Source organism: Lethenteron reissneri, chromosome 22 (assembly GCF_015708825.2).
Source record: "Lethenteron reissneri isolate LAM-NWPU_2019-01 chromosome 22, ASM1570882v1, whole genome shotgun sequence".
NCBI classification, from domain to species: Eukaryota; Metazoa; Chordata; class Hyperoartia; order Petromyzontiformes; family Petromyzontidae; genus Lethenteron; species Lethenteron reissneri.
This window is the reverse complement of record NC_083800.1, coordinates 14764796-14788567: the sequence shown is the minus strand read 5'-3', so window position 1 is coordinate 14788567 and position 23772 is coordinate 14764796. Positions and strand designations below refer to the sequence as shown.

General features: G+C 45.9%; 1 protein-coding gene across 5 annotated transcripts in view; it reads left to right on the top strand.

The window, feature by feature from the left end:
* LOC133345682 (transforming acidic coiled-coil-containing protein 2-like) overlaps positions 1-23772 on the top strand; it is a 51501-nt gene that overhangs the window by 26513 nt on the left and 1216 nt on the right. For 3 of the 5 annotated variants that reach the window (XM_061556647.1, XM_061556644.1, XM_061556649.1), the window contains 14 exons: positions 22-1510; positions 9019-9073; positions 9582-9783; positions 10714-10769; positions 12360-12460; positions 13027-13153; positions 13545-13634; positions 15407-15499; positions 16939-17088; positions 17463-17539; positions 18364-18407; positions 19846-20006; positions 21260-21366; positions 22711-22831. In XM_061556647.1, the coding sequence (XP_061412631.1) occupies positions 22-1510; positions 9019-9073; positions 9582-9783; positions 10714-10769; positions 12360-12460; positions 13027-13153; positions 13545-13634; positions 15407-15499; positions 16939-17088; positions 17463-17539; positions 18364-18407; positions 19846-20006; positions 21260-21366; positions 22711-22831 (2873 nt within the window). The remainder of the gene's footprint in view (positions 1-21; positions 1511-9018; positions 9074-9581; positions 9784-10713; positions 10770-12359; positions 12461-13026; positions 13154-13544; positions 13635-15406; positions 15500-16938; positions 17089-17462; positions 17540-18363; positions 18408-19845; positions 20007-21259; positions 21367-22710; positions 22832-23772) is intronic. The other 2 variants (XM_061556646.1, XM_061556645.1) reach the window with 2 other exon arrangements.

The following is a 23772-nucleotide window of genomic DNA, read 5'->3' as shown; positions in this document are numbered from 1 at the left end:
AACTTTTTTCCCTTTTTGCAGATTTGTTTCCCGAGTGTTTTGCGACCTCGTTAGAAGCGTCTGCGAGTGCGCAGCTCCCCCAGGAGGCTCCACAGGAGACTGATGTGGACACCCCGAGCGGAGCGCCTGTCGAAGCAGACGTTGCCATTCCCCTTGAAGACCCCCTGGCAGCTCCCACCAGCCCGAAACTCTTTGACGAGAACGAGCCCATCGCCAGTAAAGGAGCCTACGCCCTTGACTTCGAAAACCTTTGCAGCAATGTCCTTCTTGAGGGGGTATCCCAGGTGGAAAGGGAGTGTGGCCAGGCACTGAACCGACTGCTGGAGACTTCTTTGACCGGAGAGAAAAACCCCGCCCCAGATGTTGATACTTTTGTGCAACAACCTCATGCACTGGTACTGAAGGCAAGTCCTCGGACAAAGAAGACAAAAACGCAAGCTGATAAAACAGCCATCATTGATGCTTCTGCAAAACAGGAGGTTGCACTGGAAACTCGTACAGACACTGCTGAAAATGAACCAGGGAAGTTGTCATTGAATGGCAATTTCCCAAATGTGGAAAATTCTTCAGTTGCAAATCCTTTGTGTAGTTCCTCTAGTGCAGAATATGTTGGTTCTGTACATGAGAACAACATGATGACATCAGAGGTAACTATTCCTGCAATTCCCTTGGAGGAAAAGAGCACCGCGTTTGTCTTGGACCACTTACCGCATCAGCCAGCCACAGTTAACATTGATAGTCCTTCAAGTGCTGGAGGACAACATTTTGATGCAGACATCGTTGGTGCTGTCCCTGCAGAAACCAACCTACCGCAGTCTCCACAGCTTCCACAAGCTTCTTACACATTCGATCCCTACAGCTACGATGATTCTGTCAACCCATTTCAAATTGGAGGATCCAAATTACAGAATTCTCCTCCTTTTGACCGCAAGCAAGCTTCCGTTGCAGCCTTTGCTGAACCAGAAGCACAGGTAGTTACCTCTCAACCAGAGAAAGGGGCTGTTAAGCTTGAGTTTGACTTCTCGGACAACAAAGAGAATGCAAATGACCCTGAAAAGAAGCACACGCCACCTAAACGGTTGGGTAGAAAACCAGGAGCAAAGGGGTTGCCTAAGAAGAAGGCCACGCTCAAGAAACCAGCAGTGGTGCACGATGTTCCACCTGTTGCCGAGGCTGCAGTAGCTGCAGATGCTGAGGGAATTTTATTGCCTAAAAGTTCCTACGAATTGGACTTCTCCAAACTCGATGACCCCAACTTTAATCCATTTGGTGGAGGGCCAAAGATGCAGAATTCGCCCAAGCTGCCTCGTACATCCTATACTTTCGATGCGGACAACATTGAAAGTGTGAACCCGTTCAAATCCTCCATGAAGATGTGTTGTTCCCCACCTAAACCCACTGGCTTTGAGATCCCACCTGATATGGGGACCTCTGTGGAAGCCGAAGACTCCACCGCGCCTGTTGCACCTGGGAAGTCTCCGCTGAAAAAGAAGAAGCAGCCAGTAAAAACGTACGTATAGAGAACTGTTGTCGTGCAGCATCGTCTTACGTTACACAAACACCTTGGGCAGAAACAAAGGGATGTAGCAGTTTGCTTACATCGTGCATTCACAAATGTTGGACTGAAATGCGAAAATGTGAAAAGGGATATATGAATATGCGAAGACTGTAATTGTAATGCATTCTTAAATCTTTAATTATGAGCATCTATAAATGTAAGTGCAGTCGACTGGATGTGCGCTAATTGTAGAGGACTCGGCTAATTGCATACAAGCAATTTTGACAATTGAAAATTATTTAAAACCAATCAGATTTTGCATTTGAAGGCCAAGGGAAGGGTTGGATGAAGCTGGATGTGATAATAGGAGTGTGGTACAGCAGAAGGAGTGCAGACACATGCCATAGTCTTGATCATAGAACCATGAACACATCCATCCCACTGCTCGTCATAGATAATCGTTGCTGTACGCCATTGCAGAGCAGAATTTGGCACCACCTGAAGTGGCACGTCTTTAGTAGTACCCATGTAGTTATGTGGCTGATTATTGTGGGTACCCACGTAATCACGTTATTCAATGTTGATGGCCACATCACATTTGACTGATAAATGAGATATCTGGTCTAGGCTCAGGGACGACGTCTGCCTACAGTTTATAGTGTTTCACAGAGCTATTGAAAGAAATAATTCCATTCCTTTTTGTCCATTTTTGCAACCATTAATTAATTCCTCTTGTACCTCCAAAGATGTGCTTTTCTCCGTGTACCAGGCAGGACAGTCGTGACTCGTGTGTTTATCTTTGTGCCTAATGTGTTAGGTCAGTGTCCCCCATGTTCAAATGAACATTTGGCAGTGCTCATCCCTGTTGATTGTCCGCAGTCAGTGGTGGGAAATTTCACATTCCTACAGCAGGGACCATCAGCCACATAGAGGACAACAACCTCTGTGTTGACATCTCACTGGAATGGGGCAGCCTGCCCCAGTGGTGCAGCCTCCCCAGTGGTGCAGCTTCACCCAGTGGTGCAGCTTCACTCACTCAGTGGTGCAGCTTCACTCACTCAGTGGTGCAGCCTCACCCAGTGGTGCAGCTTTGCTCACTCAGTGGTGCAGCCTCACTCACTCAGTGGTGCAGCCTCACTCACTCAGTGGTGCAGCCTCACTCACTCAGTGGTGCAGTCGTGGTGCAGCCTCACCCAGTGGTGCAACTTCGCTCAGTGGTGCAGCTTCACTCAGTGGTGCAGCCACACCCAGTGGTGCAACTTCAGTCACTCAGTGGTGCAGCCCCCACAGTGGTGCAGCCTGCCCCAGTGGTACAGCATCACCTAGTGGTGCAGCTTCACTCAGTGGTGCAGCCACACCCAGTGGTGCAACTTCACTGACTCAGTGGTGCAGCCCCCCCAGTGGTGCAGCCTGCCCCAGTGGTACAGCCTCACCCAGTGGTGCAGCTTCACTCAGTGGTGCAGCCACACCCAGTGGTGCAACTTCAGTCACTCAGTGGTGCAGCCCCCCCAGTGGTGCAGCCTGCCCCAGTGGTGCAACTTCACTGACTCAGTGGTGCAGCCCCCCGAGTGGTGCAGCCTGCCCCAGTGGTGCAGCTTCCCCCAGGGGGCTTTGCGTTACTGACCTTGCACAGGTGGCCAGGCTACGTGAACCATGCCTGAAATGGAATTTGAGATCTCACTTATATATAATTTGTTATTTTTAATTCAATCCCTTAATCTACATGTCTGTAATGGGTACGGTTTTTTCAAAAGCGAATGCATTTTCTACAAAAGTAAAACTTGTGTATCTGATGATTTATATTGTCGAAAGCTAGCACCAAGCATGCCACGTTATATAACAGTACAATTATCAATATAAAATAATGTAAATCTTTTAAACTAAAACCAAACTTTTTATTTCATCAGAGAAGGCCCACTGAGCTATATAGCTCTTGTCAGAAGCGATCTGGCCACAAATGATGTGTAATTAAGTGTTTAATACTACTTAAATATCAGAATGACAAGTCAAGACATATGTTCCTATTTAAATATATATTACAATAGTACTAATAGTGAAACATGTACAATGTTCAGGTAAGTGGATTGGCTAGGGGAAGAGGGCAGCTGGGGTGGGGGGGTGCAGAGGGAGGGGGTAGCTGAGGGGGGGGATGCAGAGGGAGGGAGAGGGGGGAGCTTGGGGGTTGTTGAGGGACTCTATCTGTTCCCCAGTGCTGCTTGTGGTGCAATTTAAATACCACATCCCCCTGCCGAGTGTCGGGCTGTCCAATGTCTTGCCCACAATTATGTTTTCCAGTCAATGATTAATCACTGGAATGTTACTGCTTTTGAGATTTTGACGTGGCTCTTAAGTTGCTCATAGGCCAAACAATTTAAGAACTCGTGGACTAGATGATTTCAAGACATGTTTTTTCTGGGAATTATTCTCACTACATCATACACAGGAATTATGTCGTAGTTTCAAAATTTTTTTTTAACCTATCTACATGACTTTAACGAAAGACCCAAAGAATATGAATAGGAATTATGTCACACTGTAACAATTCTTAAATCACTAATCTGGCAAAAAATGTAAACACACCAATAAATCAGGAACGTGCATGAACTGGGAGTAAAATAATACAGTTACATTTCAGCTTTACAAACTGATTACCAGGTGGGCCATTGCATAAACTCGCCACACTGCACACCCTGCCTCAATCTCACTTTGGTCCCCCCCCCCTCCAGTGATGTCATTAGTGCGGTGTCAAAAGGGTTTTCAACTTCTATGGTGCAACCCAAGCTTGTGTGTGGTTAGGAGAGGCACCGTTGTTTGGGCAGAGTTGTCATTTTGGTTCCCCTCTTTGTTCAATGCCATCCACGTTGTTGGAGTCCATTCACTGGAACAGGAGATGTGGGAGGGGCAGCAGAACAGGGTGCCACGCTGGCTATGAGATGTTAACTACTTCGCCTGGTATGCAGGAGGTAGTGGGTTTGATCCTGACCCTGACGCCTGCTGTATATTTGAAATTTGGTCGCGTGGATTTTTCTCTGGGACCTCCAGTTTTTCCCGCCATATTTAGAAACATGCGTTTATAGTAATTGGGTGCAACAAAAATTCCACGCGATAAGCCACTTCCTTGAGCTATAATTTGTGGCCAGGTCGCTTCTGAAAAAGCTGCATAGCTCAGTGGTACCTTAGCTGGTAAAATAGAAAAAAGAAATGTACATGCAGGAGTTACAATGGATCGCTTGCACTCAGAGGGAGGTTTGTGTGTTCGGTTGATGGTTGTTGACCGTGAAGACCTCAGCTAGGGCATTGCAGATTTGGGAAGTTTGGTACTGAGATGGGGAATGTGAGGGATTTTGAGGGGAGGGTTCCAAAAAACTAAATAATTATATCTATTTTTTCTCCATTCCTACGTGCATTTATTGTGAGCGTTTATTAAGAATACATTATTTTGGACTTGATTATCTTGGCAGCATGCGATGACGTGCAGTCATTCGTATCATCACAGTGTTAGGAATTTTTTCTTTGAGGTCGTAGAAGGCTGTATTTAGTAAATGTGGTGTTATGCGTTGACGTTTTTTTTTTCATTTGTGGTCAACCGATATTGATCCTTTTGCGGATGTACATTGGAATTGACTCACAAGATCAAACTTTCATAGACCGATGTCATTGACTACAATACCGGTTTACAAAATTATTGCCTCAGCCAATGCGTCCAAAGTGCAAAAACAAATGTCTCTTCACCATGACATCCCACAATCACAACGCCTTTCAGCAGGAATGTGTTTCCCTGTATAATTTCCCTCTCCTGTCCTGTGGCCATCAACGGAGAGCTGTGCAACCTTTATGAGAAGAGCTCTTTTTGAAAAAAAAAGTAAGAGGATAGCAATATACGACTTTTTTAACTTTAAAAAAACTGAATTGCTTTTATTTACCCGGTAAGGCCCAATGAGCTCTTTAGCTTTTTTCAGAAGTGACCTGGCCACAAATGACAACTCAGGAAAGTGGCTTATCACGTGGAAATTTATAGCAGCCAGATACTCTAAAGGCACGTTGATTCTCAATGTGGAGGGAAAACCTGGAGGACCCGGATAATAATCCACGCGACTACAGGGAGAACATGCAAACTTCAAATACAGCAGGCGTCAGGGTTAGGCTCGAACCCACAATCTCCTGTATACCAGGTGAGGTAATTAACATCTCGCCACCATGGCGCCCTTATTAACCTTAACCTGATCAACATCGCGAAACCTGAAACTCGGCCCCAGTAACTCATTGTGGTCGTTTTTAGTAAGAAGGTGAAAGCTGCAGAGGGTGCTCGCTCCACGTTGTTGTTCACGTGTTAAGCGCGCATGTGCGCACGTTGACGTGCTCCGTGGAGAAAGCCGCCACCACCCCACTCGACTGAGGTCATTGCCGCTGTGGCGCTTCCTCTTGCGTTCGGGACCGCACTTGGCTCGTGGGCATTGACTGCAACAACAACAGCAGCCGCCATTCGCCACTAAGTGGCAGTGACGTCACCACGGCGCCTGTGCCAGGCCAGGTGCACTTAGAGGCCACGTGAAGTGTTGAACACTCGCTGACCGGAGGTCACGGGGCAGACTCAGGTGCCATGGGTTGACTGAGATGACTGGCAGATGCACCAGCTGTGACTGCACGTGATACAAAAACACACGATTTAGTGCTCGTAACAGCCTCAGGTACGCAATGCACCGAGGGTTCCAATGCCTGCTTGTTCTTAAACGTACGGCAAATAAGTGATAAATTAGTGAATGCTACCTTACATTTTGATTAAGTTAAAGTATAGCATGCACCTGTGTGATTTGCTCTGAAAGTTCAAACCTCGACATTCCAATTCCTGTGATTGACTTAATGTCCTCTGTCTTGTCTAAACTCTTGTCTTTCTTTTTTGTATTAATGCAGCGGCACATTAGAGGGCTTGAAGTATTTGTGTTCTATGTTGTAAGTACTGTGTTTGTTTCGCTACACGTGCGCTTCGTTGCCCCCTCGCACACGTGGGTTTTCTCTCTGCTGAAGCTGCATAAGTGTCGCTATCAAATATATTCGTGCATTTGGTAACATCCATGATGCTACAATTGTTTTGCCACTATAAATCAGTGCTTCCTAGCCCACCCTGCTCATGGCCATGCTGTTTTTTTTAAATAATAAAAATTGAGCTGACGTTAATATGAGGATCGCCCAGAAAGTAATGCCACACATAAAAAATATATTCCCACTGGAAAATGATCAAACTTTCAGTGAGCTGTAAGATTTAACTTTCACACTTTTCACAGTTTCAAAATGTCCCTACCAATAGCCCCTCACCAATTAGTCGTCAAAATGCCATCGAGCAGCGATGTGCATCGCAAACAAAGGGCTGGAATTGAGTTTTAGACTGCAGAGAACGAGTCAGTGGGGCAACGTTCACAACAGAAGAAGCACTGGGGCGCTGCTGGGTAAAACGAGTACACATTTACAGACGACAAGGTTGTTAGTGAGGTGATGAAGTGGCTTTGAGAGGCGGGACAGGACTTTCACTGGCAATTAATACACGCCGCCTTTTCTCGATGGCGTAAAGCCATTGACGGTGGAAGGGGATTATATGGAAAAGTAATGCGCATGTAGCCAATACCATCGCCAATTGTGTGGATAGGTTTCACTTTGCCTCTACATGTTGGCTGAGATAACACATTTTCATTGGGCATTACTTTGTGAGCGACCCTCGTACGTGGTGGGGACAGTGGAGGTGTGCGTGGTCTGTGACCACGTCTCCTCCCAAATGAAGCCGATACTCCCACGGGGTTCCCAGCTCTAGATGGACGTGGGTGCTGCTTCCCTACCTTAACCCTCCACCCACAGTCCAATGTCATTCGAATGTGGGCTCAAATATACCCAGATGGTTACATTGGGCTTGATCTTCCTGGTGCTGTGTAATCTGATGCAAACTTTGACCTGACTATCCCAAAGTCAGTGTGTAGCTTACTCATACGTTACAAAACACACATCTGATATTTTTTACTGTTATTTCTTCATTTCCTTCTTATGGTTAAATGTAACGAGGGAGGTGGCTGGGTGCCTTGAATCTCAGTGTGTCGTGGGTTGGTTGCCTCAGCCTGGTCATCGGTGCTGCACCAAAAAAACATTTCATTGTGCACTTCATTGCGGGCAAATTTGAGCTCTTAAGAATTAATAATAATATGTTAGACTGTCATAAAACAAACATTAACCCTCTTATTACATGGCGGTTGGGAAGATGCTGCTTCCTACCTTGTAGACCGGAGGTCACTTGAAGGGCTCTAATAGGTAGCTCTGTGATATCTTCTTCCATGGGCCTGTCGCTTACATCAAGGGTTGCACTGCTCTGCAAGAGACCTGAATCGATAATGCCTCATGAGATAATATCGACAACACAATCGGGATGAATTCAGATTTTTTTACTTAACTGTAGGAAGAGGATTATAATTTCCCCCCTTCCGATATGTGTTGTGTTTATAAGCCCTGTGTGTCATTGACACACGGTCACACTGTGTCAGCCACATCACCTGAGTTGGTGCACCTTCGCTTAGCAGCACCGTGCACAGAGCACGTAAGTAGTCCGCCACCTTCATTGGTGCTTTCAAGCAGCGGCAGTACTGGCTGCTGCTGCTGCTGCCCTTTCTATTTCAAGGTGGCCACGGTGGCTCATTTCTGTAATTAACTATTCAGGTGGGGTTGATGGATTGTGCAGAGGTCAGTATTTCTGTCTTGGCTCGTTGATACTCATGAAATGGCAGTCCATATATTCCTGAGCATTATGCCCATATTTTTCTATCTTATTCAGTGATGCCCTACAGCCAAAACTTCGTCATTTCCAAAATTGCCCAAACATTGATCACTCTTCTGGGAAATTCTTGACGCTCGTTGCAGGCGACTCTATGTTAAAAGGGGTTTGTACATGATCCGCGTTCATGGTATCAGCTGCCACCTCACTCTCTGAGAACAGGCAGCATTCTGTTTCATCTGAACAGGACAAATTGGGCCGATTTAAACCTGGGATGTAAGTTATGTAAATTGTTTACATTAACAGATACAAGTGCTTGTTTACATTGGTCCGATTTGCTGCAGTAATGGGCTTCATTTGTTGAAAAGGACAGCCAAGAGACGTTTTAATGTAAAATAATCTTAGGAATAGGAGATGCGAGAAAAGCAGCATTGCAGCCACCCAGATCGCTGGCAACATACTGATGTTTTCGTGTTATAGTCGGAAGCTCTCCTGATGAGTAATGTTGTAGATCATGGGATAAGCGGCGAATGGTGCTTTTCACGAGTGAACAGGCTGCACCATGTGTGCCACACAGCTCGTTCATAATAGTTCACGATGCGCTTTATCGGAGCAGTCTGTACAGGCCCAGTCTGTGTTTAACGTGGGGCTGCACAGTCAACGCCATGCTTCAGGCTGGAACATTATTTGCGTGGGTTGTAGACAATTTTAAGATGTGCATTGAAAACTACGTTGAATTCGTCATTAATTCTGAATATTATTACACTTTCAGGGGTACCTTTAAGGTGAAGAAATCTCCAAAAAACTCTCCTGAAGAAATTCCTCAAGTAAGCACTACCCCCCTTATATTACATCACTGCCTGCGCCATGTTGTACACCTATTGTACTTGGGGTCATCTTTTCTCGGCTCCAGTTAATTTGGCGGCAGGGTGGCACAGTGGTAGCGCTTGTGCCTCGCAGCAAGAGCAGCCCCTGGGTTCGATTCATGACGCGTGGACCTTTTTTCCAGATTCTGTGTTCTCTCTCCCCCTGCTCTGCGTGGGTTTCCTCCGGGTTCTCTGGTTTCCTCCCATAGCAAAAAGAAAACATACAGTGTAACTGGCATTGGCCAAACATCCCAATGCTGAAAAATTACTCCGTTGGGATCACACAGAGCAGCAACATCGCCCCCCTACTCCGAAAAACGAGTCTTGAGACTCGGTAAGGCTTTCCTGGGTGAAATAGCGTGGCAATAATAATAATAATCAACTATAATAATTGTGCGTGATGCTTCGTGCCGCTTGCATGGTCATTCATTGATACCCTTACGGGTGTAACTGTGCCATGTTTCCACAGGATGACCTTCCCCTGGACGACGTCCCGGTGGACATCCACGCGTCGGGCCGTGCCACCGACGAGGAGAAGCTGGCCTCCTCGGCGGCTGCGGCCAGTCACAAGATGGCGCAGGGCTCGCAGCCTCTCCCGGAGCCGGCATTCTCCGAGGCCGCAGACCTCGAGGCGTTGATCGGTGATGACGAGTTCCGGTCGGCTGCAGAAGGTGAGCCTCTCGGACGTGAACAGCTTCATGGTTGCCGCGGTGGTGAGGTATGAACTACCTCGCCCGGTATACAGCAGCTCATGGGTTTGACCCCAGCCCTAATGCCTGCTGTATATTTTGAATGTGCATGTCTCTCTCTCTCCCTCCTCGTGGTCGAGTGTATTTTTCTCGGTGTCTTCCGGTTTTTTCCTCCACATTTAGAAACGGGCGTTTAGACTTTGGCTGCCATAAAATTCCACGTGATAAGCCACTTCGTTGAGTGATCATTCGTGATAGCCAAGTCGCTTCTTTAAAAGAGCTCCATAGCTCAGTGGGCTTTACCTGGTAGTGTTTTTTTTATGTTGTATAGCCCTGTTTCACTTTAGCATGGGATGAGAACGCACCCCCAATAACAAGCTCATCAAAGCAATACAATTATTTGTGTTAGAAGCAACGTATTTGTCTTAACCATGGATGGTAATATTAACATGCTGTAAGTAACATTATCCCTCGTCTCCTGGGGTAGAATATTAACTTGCTCGTATTATGTCGGAGCAAGAAAGCTGTATGCTGGATTGAGACACCCATCTGTCGATGCACTCATTATACGTCAAATGCTCAATATGCGAGCGTTGCTTTCTGAAATAGATTCCCACGGTAATGGTATTATTGTCATGCTTCAACGACAAGGATGAATGCCAGCACTCTCACACTTGATCTTAAGAAATCAAATGGAATTCATAATACAAGTCTAAGCATTGTGCATTTTTCTCTAAAGTCCACAAGTTTCAAGCTTCATCTCATAAACCAAGATTTGTCTTTGATTTATGATTGCTATGATTGTGCCAATGAGCTCTTTCGTGCCCTCCTAACATTGACTTTCTTGCCTTATCTTTCTGCAATATGTATAAATGCATTCGATTGATTTTTTTATGTAATTTTTTTTTTCAGTTCCAGGGTTTGACCAGCCTATAGACTATCTTGAAAATTTTGGATCCACATCATCTGTAAGTTTGAAAGTCACTGACCACTACATTGTAGCTGTTAAATGTTTGCTGGCGATTTATATATTTGTATTTTCTTATTCATTCATTAGCGGTGAATGGTATAGTTCTTGTGATGATAAAAGCACAGCCCATTGTTTTTAGTTTACACCGGTGCCTTCGGATACCCTGCGCTGGCTACTCAATTTGTGTGTCTGTCGAAACGTCGTGAGGCAGCCAGAGCGGCGCTTGGTTCCCCGAGCCAGCGATGCCCTCGGCTTTGCCGTGGCCTCTGGAAGGGCTGTTGTTCCACCCGCCTTGCTTCGAGGCGTGTTGGTCGCACCCCGCGAGCAGCTTGTGGCCAATGATAGCGCCAGTTTCCTCTGGGACATGTTTTGCCTGTATCAAAGTATAAGAAATAAGAATGGTTTTACCTCTTCATGAATGCTGATACTTGGATTGTCTTTGTGCTGTTTGCCGTTTGGCATTCTCTGGTCTGACATTGGTGAGACAGGGCCATAAAGAAGGCTGTCTGGTGTAGGCCAATCAATTTAAAATGTTTTCCCACAACTACATGCGGTCAATGCAGACTTGATTCCTTGCAAAAGGTATTGCCAAAAAGAGTAAAACCTATTCTTATTTTTCATAATATTCCTCTCCGTGGCTCATTGGATGTAATGGATTTCAAGCTCAGTGAGAGCCCACCGAGACAACACATCTCTTACTTGAAAGGGAAACATTTAAACAATGAGTGCATGTTCTCAGATGATAAGCAGGAAATTGAACTCTCATTGACCTTTGTTTTGCATGTATGCAGAGTGTTTCAAAAAGATGGACCCAATTTCAAAGCGGTATATTTCACGATGGCAACATGTTACAATTACACAAAAAGTTACAAACGGTTTAATGAGTTATAAAATTTTAATAACCATTTTATAAATGCTCTATGTGCCCTCAACCTGCTGTACGGACAACATTGAGACGATAGTTTAATTCGTCCCAAATGCCTCTCAAAGTGTCTTCTTCCACTGAAGTCACTGCTGCCGTGATTCTGTTTTTGAGGTCATCCAGATCAGTCGCTAATGGTGGCACAAAAACACGGTCTTTGACATATCCCCACAAGAAAAAGTCGCAGGGTGTGATGATGTCTGGGGATCTTGGGGGCCAAGAGTGTAGCGCCAAGTCTTGGGGTCCCGTGTGACCTATCCAACGTTGAGGCAGCGTGTCTTGCGAATGACTGAGGCTAGAGGCTGTTTGTGCGCTGGGAGAGGCATCTAGCGGTAATCATTTGAAACTGTGCCCCGTCCTTTCAAGTGGTAAGAGTTTCATTCATAAATGGTTCGTGGTTACAGAGATACAGTGATTTCAAATCGGGTCCATCTTATTTAAACACCCTGTATATGCCATTACGTAAGCATCTCGTGTTTGTCACTGCTGCTGATCTTGTATGTGCACTCCTCACAGCACACGGAAACTTTTTTGATACCTTTGAATTCTACCATGCTTGGTTTATCTCCATTTTAGAATTTGCTGAATCATCAATTAATATCGATACATTGCTCTCACATGTCACTGCACGCATAACTGAGCAGTGTTTCGTTTACATTGTTTCAGTTTCAGGAATCTGCTCTAAGGAAGCAATCTCTCTACCTGAAGTTCGATCCCTTGCTCCGAGACAGCCCAGTGAAGAGCATCTGCCAGCGACCGGAAGCTTTGTGAGTCTTTGTCAAACGCGCTGTGGTGTTGTGCTGTGCGTGCAGCCAAGTGCACGTGATTGCAGTTTGAATAATTGTGTTTGAAGAACATATTTTTCTATTCATATAACCATGTGTGTTTTTCCTATGTATCTTCCCAATATACATTGGAACACCTATTTGTCCTGGTATCTTCTAATTACAACAATGTAAGGCCCACAAGATCTACTGTTTTCCGTGTTACATGCAGATCCCCAAGAAAATGATGATAATGAGATTAGCAAATAAAAAAATGTCATCGTCTAGCAAAACCACGGAGAGATTTTATTTTAGCGCTGTGAAGTCCCCGCGTGTGTTCTCTGGCGCCTGAAGTCCCGCGTGTGATGGAGCGCCACAGGTTCTCGCACCCAGAATAACGTTCCGCACGGGAGGAGGAGGTGCCGCCGGCGTCGTTCTCCCCGTTCCCCACCATCCCACACAATGTCCTCGTCACGTTGCTTTCTGAGCTCGCAGTGCGGTCGTGGTGGCTTCCCCCCGCCGCCCGCTCCTCACCGGCGTGTTGGGGTTCCCGTTGGCCGCGTTCGCAGGGAACCGTCGGCGGCGCTGGCCCAGCACGCGGGGGGGGTGGCGGCCGCCCTGGAGGCCGAGCTGGCCAAGCGCAAGGGCGTGGCGGAGCTCCTCGCCGTCTCCCCGCTCAAGACGGACACGCTGGTGGTGGGGCCACGCTCGCTTCTCTCGCACGCTCGCTTCCCTCGCACGCTCGCGTCTCTCGCACGCTCGCGTCTCTCGCACGCTCGCGTCTCTCGCACGCTCGCGTCTCTCGCACGCTCGCGTCTCTCGCACGCTCGCGTCTCTCGCACGCTCGCTTCTCTCGCACGCTCGCGTCTCTCGCACGCTCGCGTCTCTCGCACGCTCGCGTCTCTCGCACCCTCGCACGCTCGCGTCTCTCGCACGCTCGCGTCTCTCGCACGCTCGCGTCTCTCGCACGCTCGCGTCTCTTCACGCTCGCAACATCGGTCAGAATACTTCAACGTTTTTAACGCAATGGTCTATTTTTATGTCTATCAAAAAAGTGATCATGTTTTTTGCGTACGTGTGCGTGCAGAACATATCTACTTGGGAAAGTGCAACTACGGAGGAGTTGCTTCCAGAAATCGCAGAGAAAAACCCAGCCGCCTTTGCACTGAGGCTTCAGGTATGATTCTGTACAAGCAAACGGTGAAACCACGGTGACACAAACAGGACCATCACCGCCTCCTGCCAACTAAGTACTTGATGCTTTCCTGGGTAAATAAGTTTAGTAGTAGTCATAGTAATAATAATCATCTTGGCTTCTCATATCTTCTGATTTAGCATGTGACATTTTAATTAAAATGTTCACCAGTAGCAAATGACTGTCATAGCAAACACACATCAGTGATATTCTCAACACTTACGCTGAAACAGACCATATCCTGTTCATCTGAAAACAGATGAATCAGAACCAACAGTGCTTGTGCATGAAACTGTTCAAGTGTTTCGTTGGAGATGTCAGTTTCTCAGCGAGGCATAACTCTTGAATCGGTCGGTTCTTTCTTCTTCTCGACTCGATGGAGAGATTTTGCATACCCAAAACCTGTCAACCCCTTATTAGTCCCTACTTTATTACATGCCGATTCAGACCTTATTGGTCACCCCGTGCCCTTATAAATCTCAACACTCATCCTATAAAGTCTCATCACAAGGGAAAAACACAAACAAATAGATAATAAATGTTGGCTGTATGCAATATGGACCTGAAAACTCAATTTCCCTGTACACGAATACGAGTAAACCGTATGGGTTGACAGGTATGATGCCCTCTCACTCCTGTTATCTAAAACTAAACTATTTTGATCTTACCAGGTAAGGCCCACTGAGCTATGCAGCTCTTTTTCAGAAGCGACCTGCCCACAAATGATAGGTAAACGAAGTGGCTTATCACATGGAAATGTATAGCAGCCAAATACTCTTAAGTGCATGTTTTTACATTTGGAGGGAAAAACTGTGGAGGACCCAGATAAAAAAGAGAGAGACATGAAAACTTCAAACGTACAGGCATCAGGGTCGGGATCATAGCCACGACCTCCTACATACCAAACGAGGTAGTTAACATCTTGCCACCGTGGCGAGATGTTCTGCTCTGTATAGGACTTGGCACTGCCTTATTCTACATGCCTCGCCGTGCCCCGGGGAGAATGGTTTCCATAAATCCTGGAACTAGAGGGCCAGCCTTGACGGGGACGGTCCTCCGTTTCGGGATCGCCTCCCGTGTTTCTCAGCTGTACATTTCTTCAGCAAGAAAAGCGGAGATCATTTGAGAGTTCTTTGACTGGGAAACGTGTTGTGGTCTATAAAACCCACCACTGGCAGATGTGTTATTGAGTCACTCGTGTAAAAAAAATTCCAACTTCTCCCAACTGCAAATAGCAATGATGTTTGCCTTTGTGAATGTTTTTAAGGACTCCCATTGAGTCACAACGACCTAACATGGCACTTTGTATTGTTTCCATCTTTCACCAATTATCTTGAATGTGTTTTTTAACATCCAGGGATGGGGTTGAAGTGTTTCTCTTCTGCATCATGTGAATGTACAACAGCATTGGAACCTTATTTATTGGTAGAGGTCACTGTTCTATTCTTTATGTTCAGTTTTGCATTTGTCACATGTTAAATGTTCTTCTCAAAGCAAAAAGTGAGCTACTCGGCAAAGAGATGCGGAGTATCTCACTTGCCCAACTCATTTCGTTCGCTCTTCGTGTGCCTTTGGGCCCTGATGCTTGATTCTGATTTTCAGTCCATTATCCTTTCTCCCTTCCTGCCTCTTTGCTCTTCCGTTCTGCGCTTTTGGCTCATACTCTGTTGCCCTGCTCTCGTGCCCCATCCCACTCTGTCGATGGCTTGGTCCGCTCCGCTGCTGCTATTGATTGGGTGGACTGGGGAGTGCAGGAGAAGTTACAGCTGGCTGCGGTGCAGCTGGAGGCCTTTCATTTAGACAGCCATCAACGGACCCTCTCCCCAAACATCCCCCTAGAGTGGCAGGTACAGTTTGCCAGCCGCAGATTGTGCCTGCAGGCAGTCTGACTTTAATAGTCGAAATAACGAGTGTTTTAACTCGGACGTGAATCCCTGCTTGATTTGAAATAACTCCGATGGCATTGTAAGTGGCACTCGTAATTCACTCGCTCACTTAACACAAGACACGTGCAGGATCCGTTATCTCCTGGTGAAAATGTGCGGCAGTATATATGCGATGGGCAAAGGTCGTCAATTAATTGACTCCAATATATTCAGCTGCCAGGCAGTTAAGGAAAGGGTGGAGTTGATTGGGAGGAATTTGTAGGAGGGCATGGCATTATCACAATGAATGTGTGGTATACACGATATTGGAACTTTTTTACATGCAACAATAAGTATAATTACAGGATTTCCTTGTGAAAGAACACGTTTTATTCATGCTCTCAGCACTGGCGCTGATGTGAATGTTGTATTTACTTCTCATGAGGTTGATCTTGCACATTATTGGAGACTATAACTTTCAAGACACTGTGTTCGGAAAAGATGATTAAAGGAGGAATAAAAGATGATGTTATCAGATCTTTGTCTCATTGTAACATAGCAACATTAATGTTCCATGTTTACTTGGCTTTGACGAGTTATTGACTCGTAGTGCCCACAGCTTCTAAAGAATCATGTGCCATCCTGAAAAAAAACTCTAAACAGACAATTTATTTGCAAAAAATTACGTGAAAATTGTTGGACCCATCTCAACATTCTACGTGTCCTTTAAATGCGGCTTCCATTCGGCTCTGTTAATTTGTGCAAATGGCAGCTGTTACCTGGTAAAATTTGAAGGTCACCGCTCGTCTGGAACGGGACGAAGTTCGTGCAATTTCAGGTGTCGGGTTTTAGTCTGGCAGACAAGTATCTGGCCACGCGTCGCTGTACTGGGGGGGGGGTCCCTCGGAGTGTTGGGTGATGATTGTAGGCTTCCTTTTTAAAGGCTGGCCTAGCAGCTAATTAACGCATTTACAGAAGAACACGCATGTCTTGCTGCAATATGATGTTTCCGGAATGGACATTTACGTTTTTGTGTGCACTTCATGATATTCAGTCGAGATTGAGACGTTACTTACAGACACTTTAACATATCCGCACAATGCATGTGAAAGATGAAGATGTCTTTTTGCTACCCGATTGGTGTGGCGGCCGCCCTCCATGCAGTGCAGCACTAGTTTTCGCTGTTTGAAAATTCACGTGCAACTGAACTGACACTAACACTCTGTGTGCTTATTGGTATGATGAGTGGTACAAGTGTCGCTCTGTGAGAGTTTGCAAAACGTTTTCCTGCGTGTTCTCTTCGCTTGCGTGTTTGTCACTTACTTTCAAAGGGCATCAAACTCGGCATCAGCCACGGCCGTTTTCGTCGTATTTGTAGACGCGAAACTTGAGGTCATACGCTGCCCCCGTTCTGGTTGCAGGTGGACATTCCGCCAGTCCCTGAAGTCCCTGCCCACAAGGGCCCGGTGTACACCCCACCGGTGGGCATGCTCGATCAGAATGCCATCGTGAGCCTGCTGCGGTACACGCAGACGGACCTGGACGGCGCTTTGCAGCGGGCCCGCGAAGAGGTGAGCACCCTCGGGATGCCGCTGGGTGACACGGTGCACACTAGACCAGAACCCTGCCTTTATTGATCGTGCACGCATTGTCTGTTCATTGGTTGTCATCCGGTCACGTTTTATTATCGTTCATTAGATTATGCACTTTACATGAAATATATTTCTACTAAACTCGTACCACAGTTCATCCCTTCTTATAATACTTTTTTTAAAGAAATGTTACAGTCCATTACTTCTCATGGAAGACCACAAGATAATTTATTTTCCTCCTTGCCATGGCTAGACTCCCCATAAGATTCCTTCCCACTACAGCTCTTAACACTCCATCTCCCCTGTATACGTCACAAGCACACTTACTTACAGCTGGACTTTCCTCATTGCAGATTTTGACGAAAAACTGTGAGATCGCAGAATGGAAGAGGACGTGCGATGACGACAAACGGGAGGTCACAGAAATGAGGTGGGGTGTAAATTAATGTGTCGGCAAAGCCCGTGTAATAGTCCAGCAAAAGCTCTGCCATCCGGCATTTTACCACCCGGAATGCTCTATTAACCGGCATCTGTCATAGACGGCAATACTAATCTTTCTTCACATATCCGGAAATATTCCGACAGCCATCTGGCATCTTGCCGTGCTCTTCTCATAGATCTATTGTTTACGGAAGTCTCAGAACGCTGCCGAGTGGTGGCACTAGCGACAGTCTGTACATACAGTGTTGTCTCCTGTACTCTTAAACGGCCCCACTGCTTCTCTGCAATCAAGGTAGAATGCGCTACAACTGACTGGTGAGCACCTCTGTAAAATAAAATATACTTTTTTATATCATAGTTAAAATGTAGGCTTAACTTCCTTCTCAAAAAGTTGAATGTACTTGGAAAATTTGGTGAACTATAAGTATAACTCTCAGATAACCGGAAATATTTGATTAACCGGCACCCTCCATTCCCCATGAATGCCGGACAACAGAGTTCTGCTGTACGAACAATGATGAGATGGTGGTGTGACATTGGTTCAACGCGTGACACCACATATGCGTGTGCAGCGGAAAATAACGGCATTGCCTCTTTTGCAAGGGCGACCACCCGTCCCTGCACGCCACAAACCCTCCCCCCCGCCCCGTGAACTCCTGCAGCCACGACTCTACAACCCCCCTTCTCCCCCCTCCTGTGCCTATATAAAGCCACAACGGCAGATCATTCTTTCTCACCTGATGACGGACGCTTGTGTTGCGACCGAAACGTCGTGTTCTTTTATTATTTGTAACCAACTTGTTTTTTGTGCAGGAAAATTGTGGCAGAATACGAGAAGACCATTGCCCAAATGATTGGTAAGCTATTTGTGCACCTCACCTAGTGATCTCCTAAACCTGGTCACAGACCCCAAACATAACTGCCCAGTCCTATAGGTTCTTTTGGGTAATTTCATGCATCGTGCATAGTCGGCGTAGGACCGTTGTGCCAACCGTGTGACCTCCTGCGACAGCGTTCGCGTAAACTGCTTGAGCTGCCATACCAGTGTCTCGAGAGATGTTTGATCCACGGATCACGAGGGTCGCAGTCCGCTTGGAACAATGACCTTCAACTGTGAGGTGCGCAATTTTATTGCAGGAGTTTGCGCATCGAGACGGGGCAACGCGCCCACAAAGTGACAGCCGTCTCCCGTAAACTAAGCTCTCGATCGCTAGGAGACGGGTTGTAGATGCAATGGTGACGTAATAATAAGTTTGAGTAATTAACTTGTTATTTTCTGACACGCATCTCGCGGTGACGAGATGTGAACTACCTCGCCTGGTACACAGGAGTTCGTGGGTTTAATCCAGACCCTGACCCTGATATTTGGCGTTTGCATGTCTCTCCCCATGGTCACGTGGATTTTTCTCTGGTCAACTGGTTTTTACCTCCACATTTAGAAACATGCATTTGGAGTATTTAGCTGCTATAAATGTACACGTGTGAAGCCACTTCGTTGAGCTCTCATTTGTGGCCAGGTCGCTTCTGAAAAGGAGTTATGTAGCTAAGTGGGGCTGACCTCGTAAAATAAAAATTGTTTCATATGTATTAAACTATTTTAATAATCATGAAACTACTTTTATTGGGCCACTATTTTTAATAGAGAGAGTGGTTTAAGTGGTGCTGGCCACTGCTCTCTGTGTGTGGTTGACACGTCTTTCTTGTCACTTTACGAGCTCTGTGAGAAGACAGCACCCACTGCAATCCAGTGTTGTTGCCCTCGTTAGTCAGCCCCACCGTCTCCTGTGCACATTCACTGGGGTTCCTTCCCACTCTTGCAACTTGGTTTCTGCAGCTGAACCAATGCAGTCTTTAATCTGTTGCTAAATGGTCTACGTAGCCCCACAAGAGGGGGTTGCAACTGTTAGGAGTATTGCAAGGAGGGCGGTGAATTCCAAGCCATAGTGATGAGGAGGAATTCCCCTTGAAACTACTGTTGTAGGACTTGTCTGTGTGTGACAATGTACAGTGGTGGCTGTGTGTGGATTACAATGGGGTTACTATCACAGTGTTCCCCTTCATGTGCAGCCAATGAGGAGGATGGGTATATTAGTGCAGTACATTTACTTACTGCACTGATGTGTCCACTATGCCCCAAGTCACTGGACATCAGAGATGGGGAAAATTTGTAACGATAATAGCCAAGTTACCAAGCTGTTCTGCAGCTTGAAAATACGACTAATTACGTTTGATCAATGTCATAACTGTTTTAAAACTATCAAAGCAATCCCATATCTGTTTGTGGCTGCTGCGTAGAGGAAAGCCAGATGGAAAAGGCCATGATGGAGAGGAAAATTCAGCAGGAGATGGCTGAGAAGGAACAGTATTTGGCCGACTCCAGCTCCATGGAGAAGTCCTTTTCAGAACTCTTCCGCCGATACGAGAAGATGAAGGAGGTGTTGGAGGGTTATCAGAAGGTAAAGGCTTTATAATCCGCGTGTTAAAACGCTCAACTAAACGTGTGTGGTTTATTCCTGGACTTGGCTCACGCATGGAACACGTGTCCATGTTACTCAGGGTGCCACTCACGGATGCTGCACACGTAGTCGTGCGTTGTGTTTTGCAGCAGAAACGCAACAAATCCACAACTGCAATTAAGCATTTGTCTACCCATTTGCTAGTGATCATTTACATGTTACTCAGGAGCGTTTCACTGAATCTTTAGACCCGTTTTTGCGGAGTCTCCTCCAGTAAGGGATTGGGGCTGGAGACATCACTCATGTTGTAAAAGCTCCTGCCTTGTCGCTAGATGGCGGATATATCGTGTCATCAAGGGACGGTGGTGCCTGTCCACAAGTGAACAGCTTGTCGTTAGTTGTGTTGTTTCATGTCGGAGATTTTGTAGGACACTTTTGTGACGCAGTCTATTGTTTAGCGAGTAACCTGTTGCGGCGCGAATGCACCAAAGGTAAACACGGACAGCGGCTTGTTTGAAACAAAATAAGCGACCGTTTTTGAAACCACAAAGTACACCGCAGTGCCTAGTTCCTCCTGACTTTGACATTCCTCATCTACACTGCTGGCGTATCCATCAAACACACATCTCTTCTTAAATGTATAATTAAAGACACGAGCCACCATAGTGACCATTCAACCCAAACTATGGAACATACAGTAAATGATTGTCGCCTGCTCTCCTTCAACGGAGGTGGAACAGCAAAACGACAAAAACTCTACTGAAGCCCTCTCGTCATGGCCAGCATCAGACCTCGACATTGGCATATTGAGCTCCTGGACATATTGCCGTATGCAAGAATAGAATAGTGCCTGGTTTTGTAGATCATGTACATGAATCCATCGTTTAGCACGGTAGATGCGTTCCTGAAAGTGCCACGTTAAGCGAGGAATTACTGTACCGATCGCATGTGCACTGTAAATCAGCCCGCGGTCATCTCATGGCGGGACAGGACTGAGATAAGGGTACGACGCTGTGTATTGTATCATTCCGCATACTGTATCATTCCGCTCAGCCGCGCAGCTTGAGAAAGTAGTATGTCGTCCACCGCTCAGAAACCGCATGACAACGATGCTTGTTTGGCGTTGTGCGAAAAGTGTTCCCTAATAAAAGAACTGCCTTGCTGCAAAACAGCGTTAAGCGAGGACTTACCGTATAATGTTTCATTGCTATACCGTGACTTCCCATATGTGTGTTCCTGGTGTCGTTTGCTAGAATGAGGAGGTACTGAAGAAGTGTGCGCAGGATGCCCTGACGCGCGTGAAAAAGGAAGACCAGCGCTACCAAGCCCTCAAAGCCCATGCAGAGGAGAAACTGGACAAGTGGGTGATTTCTCGTACAACGTCTCTCTCGTGTCCAGTATCATAAACTTACATTTCCTCACCAGATGACGGTGGGCCGGGAAGCAATGGATGTTCGATGGAGACAAGGAAAAAATGAATACCGTGGATGTTTATTGATCGTCATTTGAGTGATAGTGTGTATTATATAGTAGATACGGGTTTTTTTAGGTATATACTACGTGTTTTAATATACAGGTACATATGCGTGTATGTTGGTATATGGACATGTGTGTATGTTATCTTTCCTGTTAACGTAATTTTTTATCTGTCTGTTTGTGGACGAAACTTGCGAAGGATTTGGCTCGCGAACCCTGCGGTCCACATTTAAAAAACTTACTTTCATGCCCCAACGTAACCCTGGCTGGGTGACACTCTCTCTCGCTCCCTCACTGGGAGCCTGCACCGCACACTATACGTGGTGCCTAATTACCAATTTAGTGCTCTTTTTTTTCTTAGTGAATTATTACTTTACGACAATTGTACAGATCAAATCGGTCAGCAAAAACGAATGTTTTGTAAAAAGGAAAATCACTGAACGTGTTCCTTGCCGTATCGTCTGAGTGCGGTGTTTTCCGTCAACAAAGCTGCCTCCTGTAACTTCTGCAGTCCACATTGATCCATTCTCATTCTCTCATGCCTCTCATCGCCGCATTTACAATCGGACATCGGAGCAATTACTTCACTTACACAACACACCTTATTCTCATTCACGTTTATTAAAAACATATGCAATGCCCTTTTTATATATTTTGTTCCCCATATTTTAGTCAAATGATTGCAAAGCCAGTGATTCTTTGTGACCTGAACTCTAACGCTAACCACTCCGGATCATTCTTTGCTTATAGCCCAAATCTAGACATTGCTTGTGGAGACATAACCATCATCATCATCATCATCATCTCTAATGATTGATAAAAAAAAATTACAAGTTTGCTGAAGGAAATTCACAGCTTAAAGAGATCTCACGACGGTTGCGAGATGTTAACTACCTCACCTGGTGTTCAGGAATTTCTGGGTTCTACCCCAACCCTGATGCCTGCTTTATATTCGGAATTTGCGTGTTTCTCCCTGTGGTGGCGTGGATTTTTCTACGGATCCGTCAGTTTTTAGAAACATGCGTTTTGATGATTTGTCTGCTATTAATTTCCACGTGATAAACCACGACGTCTTTGTGGGGGCCAGGTCGCTTCTGAAAAAGATCTATACAGCTCTGTGACCCTTAACTGGTAAAATAAAACATAGTTTAGTTTTAAATAGATTGCACGGGTTAAATGTATGCCAACAGTAGGGTGAGACATTGTACTGTGCGTGTGCTGGTAACAGGGCTAATGAGGAGATCAGTCAGGTGCGGAACAAAGCCAAGGCGGAGACCGCGGCGCTGCAGGCCTCTCTGCGCAAGGAGCAGATGAAGGTGGACTCCTTGGAGCGCTCTCTGGAGCAGAAGGTATCAAGCCAGCCGTTGGAATTACCATACGTCGCTGTATCACTTTCCACTTGCCTCCGTCTCTTCACATCTGTGCTTATCAAGTCTCCATGCCTCTGTGTTTTCTACGTGCGTGCATTTGTCTGCATGCTTCTTCTGTCTGTTTAAATTGCGTTGTTTTGGTTTCTCTCTCACATCTGCATTTGTCATTTTCTTTCATTTAAACATATTGTGAGGTTGCTGATCTTGCCCTGCACATGTGTGTACCTCCCTCGACAACTGTTGTAACAATCAGATGTTTGCTTTTGTTTATGCATCTGAAAGGAAGTGATTACTGTATTTTCCCGCATATAGCCCGCAGATGCATATACCCCGCAAAAATAGCGTTTTGTGTAAAATAAATTTCAGATAGCCTGCACCTCCATATACCCCGCATTCATTCACATCTTTAACGTCGTTACCGCAGCTTAATTCCATCATATTAATACGAAGTTTACATTTGTAATACATTCCACTATCAATTGTTAACATTAAAATCATAATGTGCACAAAGAAAACAAACTAACTGGAAATGAGTGAACTTAAAACAGCAAATAAGTAACAAAAGTAAATATCCAATAAATAAGTAACACATAACTGGTAGATAAGTAAGTAAGCGTACTGTTAGGCTTACCAGCATTCCACCTCATCTTATTACAGCTACTGGACCGGTAGTATCCCCTGTACAGTTTTAGCACTGGTAGATTGCGCACTGCGCAGACAATAGCGGCACTACGGTAACGCCATTGCCTCCTGGCAACAAAGCCATTGGAAGTTTGAAACAGCTCATGGTCGCGACTGTATAGTGCTCAGCCAATGGCAGCGGCCTAACGGGCTCAGCAATTATGATTCCGCGTCTGGTAGACGCTTGTTAAGGCCCTTCCCATTGTGCAATCCATAGCCTCAGCTGAAACTTTGCACCC